Source organism: Olea europaea, chromosome 15 (genome assembly GCF_002742605.1).
Source record: "Olea europaea var. sylvestris chromosome 15, O_europaea_v1, whole genome shotgun sequence".
NCBI classification, from domain to species: Eukaryota; Viridiplantae; Streptophyta; class Magnoliopsida; order Lamiales; family Oleaceae; genus Olea; species Olea europaea.
In genome coordinates, this window is record NC_036251.1 from 198,822 (window position 1) to 202,573 (window position 3,752).

The following is a 3,752-nucleotide window of genomic DNA, read 5'->3' on the forward strand; positions in this document are numbered from 1 at the left end:
AAGCAGATTTTGCTTTAAGCCACTTTGGTTTAAAGTATAAATTTCGAAAATTTTTTATTCTTTATTCATATATCGTCATTTTTCTTAAATATTGGTTTTAAATAATTCAAAATTGTTATTCCCAAAATATTTTGTGCAATTTACAAACAACATTTAAGTGAACGTAGCTCTCAAATTGAAATCATAAGTTGACCATCACAAAAGTGTCTTTGTTTGTACATGTATGATTGAAATTAAGTTCTATAATATTAATACAACAATATTGATTTGGCCTTCCATCTTGGGTTATCAATTCTTAGTTTCTTACTTTCTACCATATTGAGGATTTTGTGAAGGCAAGAAGATTCAATTCCTTTAGTTGAAGTTACTTTAAAAAATTCGGCCCTATTTGATAGCCATTTTTTGGGAAGAATGAGTTTTTGAAAGGTAAATTTTTGAAAAATGTATGGTTAAAAAGTAAATAAAAAAAAATTTGAATTTACGTGAAAAATATTTTATTGTGAAAAAGTATGGTTGAAAATGATTATGAAAAAAAAAAGAAGAGTTTTGAAAGAATAGTTACCAACAGAATGGAGAAAGGTACCGTTCTAAGTCGTATAACCATCTGTAAATTCTTTTACATTATGTTCGTCTACATATCCATTATCACATAGCAAACTTTTGGCTTCTCAAACATCAAAACATTGTATTTCTTAGTTAACCACTTTACCAACGATAAATTCTCTCAAATTAGGGTCGAAGACAATGTGAAACTCCATTCATGCTAGAAATGTTTATCTAAATTTCTAACCTATTTATCGAAAAAAATTCTCTTAGTCAACGCAATTACCTGACAAATTTTCTTAATTAGTTCACTAGGTTTATCTATTGGCAAATTGTTATTTTTCTAGTAACGTGTCCAAACAATAGTATTAACTGTGTTAATTCAGCAATATTAACCAATTGCAAATTCCTAAGGCCATCTTCCTGTAATCATTCAAAGTGCTTTTAAAAAATCATTCAAAAATGTTGAAAATAATTTCTTAGTTTTAAAAAGCAACTTTTAACATGTTAAAAACCGTGCCAAACAGGCTTTTACCTATAAACAAATTCTGTAACAAATATGGGTTTTTAATTATAACGATACGTTTCCTCCACTGAGCACAAAGAATCGAACTTTACAAAACTAGCAAGAATGTCCAAATAGGAATGACACCTTTCCTAGTTGAAAAGAAAGAATGGAATTTTATAAAGTAAGTCCTTCTTGAGGAGGAATTGAATCGTCTTGACTCTTACGTAAGCCTCTTTGTTTATATATACATGATAGAAATTGAAAGCCTCTATCCTTCAGTTTACAGAAACAAAAATAGAATTTGTCACTAAACTTTGAAAATGAATACCGCCTACTTAGAATTTCTGGTCGACAAGTTTGTTAGGGATGTTCAAGCAGCGGAGCAGATATCTTCTGAGTTACCATTGTTTTCTAAATTTAAAGAAATTATGTCCATTTTGCAGGAGAAAAAAATCGTCCCCGAAAAGCTAATTGAAATAAAAGGCGAATTACAAAAAATCAACGATCTTTTGGTTGAGGTCGAAGACAGACGGGGAAAACAAAAATTTCATCCCACTCGGACTGGTAAGGATCTATGGAATTTATATAAAACAGGGCGGAGGCTTTCAACAATCAGAGACAAATTGAAGCGAGTGTATGGAAAACCAGTGAATGAAGAAGAACGTCAACCCAAAAAGGCAGAAGTTTTGGTGATCGAGAAAAAAGATCTGCCTGGAATTTATTTGCCCAAGTATCGTGGATTTGATGATCAAATGGTGGAAATTGAGAATCTGCTGAGTAAAAACAAAGGCAACGTGGCAATAGGAAGAGTGGGAATTTACGGTTCGGGTAAAAGTGCGCTAGCCCGGAAGGTTATTTTCAGCTCTAATGTGGAGAAACTCTTTGAATTGGTATTGTGGATAGATTTATCAGAGGTGATAGGTTCAGAGGAGACATACGAATGCATAAAAATGGGAAAGACCTCTTATGGTAATGAGAGCTCTTCTGGTAATGATCTTCATGCATTGTTGTCCTCTCATCTCTCTCCTGCAAAGAAGTGTTTGGTTGTTTTGGATGGTGTTAGTGTTGCATTGGATGGATTAAAGAGAGTGATCGGAGAGATTTTGGATAATGGTTCAGTAATCGTTACAAGTACTCTACCAGAAGTGCACAAAACTCTTGTACCTGCAAAACAAAAGTTTCATCTCCATAGATTAAGGGCCTACAAAGAGAGGATTGTTGGCTTATTTTCCAGGACATAATGAAAAGGAAAAGATTGCACAATCGGGAGGGAGGTCTGACTATCGAAATGGAAGAAATGAAAGAAGAAATTCTGGACTTTTGTGACGGACTCCCGTTGGGTGTGAAAATTCTAGCAGAAACTATTTCAATTCGAATTGCAAGGAATTAGTAACTTTCTAATCCAATATTATGTTATGTTCTCTCTTTATTTGTTTAATTACATAATCCTTTTAACAACGTTTTGTTGCATTGTAGTGACTGGGGAATCCCGGAGAAGGTGGTATCATCTATTTCTTTGATAAATTAAATTTTCCATTTTTGATTAGTTTTAATTTGTCAAGTTGTGCTTACTAGGAAATCATCCTTGGACTCGATGGAGATGACCTTCGCAGCAGGAAAATAACTCATGACCAAGTTGCCCAAACTGACGGTCTCTCTCTCTCTCTCACACACCCACCCACACATTTGCAACACCTTTCTTGAGGTGCAATGCAAATAAATTGAAGTATTCTATATTCCTTGTTACTTGCAGAAGATGGTTTTATTTATATAAGGATTTATCTAAGGGGAACAGATTCTGTTGGTCAATCGATGGAGGAAGTAGGACAGATTTGTTTCCCAGAGTTGATCAGCGTAACCCCCCACCTCTTAACAAGAGGAGAAATGCGGGACAAACTGCATTTGTACCGTGGATAATTTTACAAAGCTGATTTACTTCTTTTTTATTTTTTTGGTCAAAGAAACATGCAAGTGTAGTATTTATTTATACTGAAAATTAAAAAGAAAAAGAAAAAGAAAATAAAAGCTTATGAGGGGGCATATCATGACCTAACTTCAAATAAATGAAAATACACCATCGAAAAATTTAATGAGTCTCTAGAAATAGAATTTAAATAGCAAAAGAAGCAACTTGTATACTTCTTCCGTCCTCATCATAATTCACTATTGGGTTGTGTCTTCTTCAATAGTATAATTTGTTGTAATAAAGTGACAATCTTATAATAAATAAATCTTATTTTTATTTATTTTGCTATTGTATTCTATTTAATATTGAGTATGCGAAGAAAAGTGTCAATTATCGTTTGTTGTAATATAAAGTTTTCTAACTCATATGTAAATCACAATTAAAATCTTTTACGATCAATTGTATAAAAGTTGACATCTTGTGTTAGAAGGTTGCAGCGTTGATTATTTCACCATTCTGATATGTGATTTGTCATTATCGTAAAAATTGTTTAATGATGAAAATAGTAAACACGAGATGATTCGGGAGCGGATCAAGGAAGCCAATTGGAAGAAGAGACTCTGAACTTTTCCTTATTACTCTTATTTCTTTAATTAAATCATTGGCTCTGATTTTGACTTTTGACCTAAATTTTCAACAAACATTATGTGGGCAGGCATGAAAGAGCACATGCAAAAAAGCCAAATAAATAAATAAAAAAAATGATTGCAACGTAAATATTAATACATACTTCAA

The 3,752-nt window shown here is 32.5% G+C and overlaps 1 protein-coding gene across 8 annotated transcripts; it reads left to right on the forward strand.

Annotated features, from left to right (window-relative positions):
• Window positions 1-1,274: 1,274 nt before the first annotated feature.
• On the forward strand, window positions 1,275-3,260 carry LOC111409736 (putative late blight resistance protein homolog R1A-10). Of its 8 annotated transcripts, none has more exons than XM_023039744.1 (4): window positions 1,275-2,440; window positions 2,528-2,552; window positions 2,627-2,702; window positions 2,805-3,260. In XM_023039744.1, exons 1-4 carry the CDS (start codon window positions 2,292-2,294, stop codon window positions 2,966-2,968), a joined length of 414 nt encoding a protein of 137 aa, XP_022895512.1. In that variant the 5' UTR covers window positions 1,275-2,291; the 3' UTR covers window positions 2,969-3,260. The 8 variants fall into 8 exon arrangements, with proteins under 8 accessions (XP_022895512.1, XP_022895513.1, XP_022895510.1 ...); XM_023039745.1 differs by having other exon boundaries at window positions 2,528-2,549; XM_023039742.1 differs by having other exon boundaries at window positions 1,282-2,552.
• Window positions 3,261-3,752: the final 492 nt, after the last annotated feature.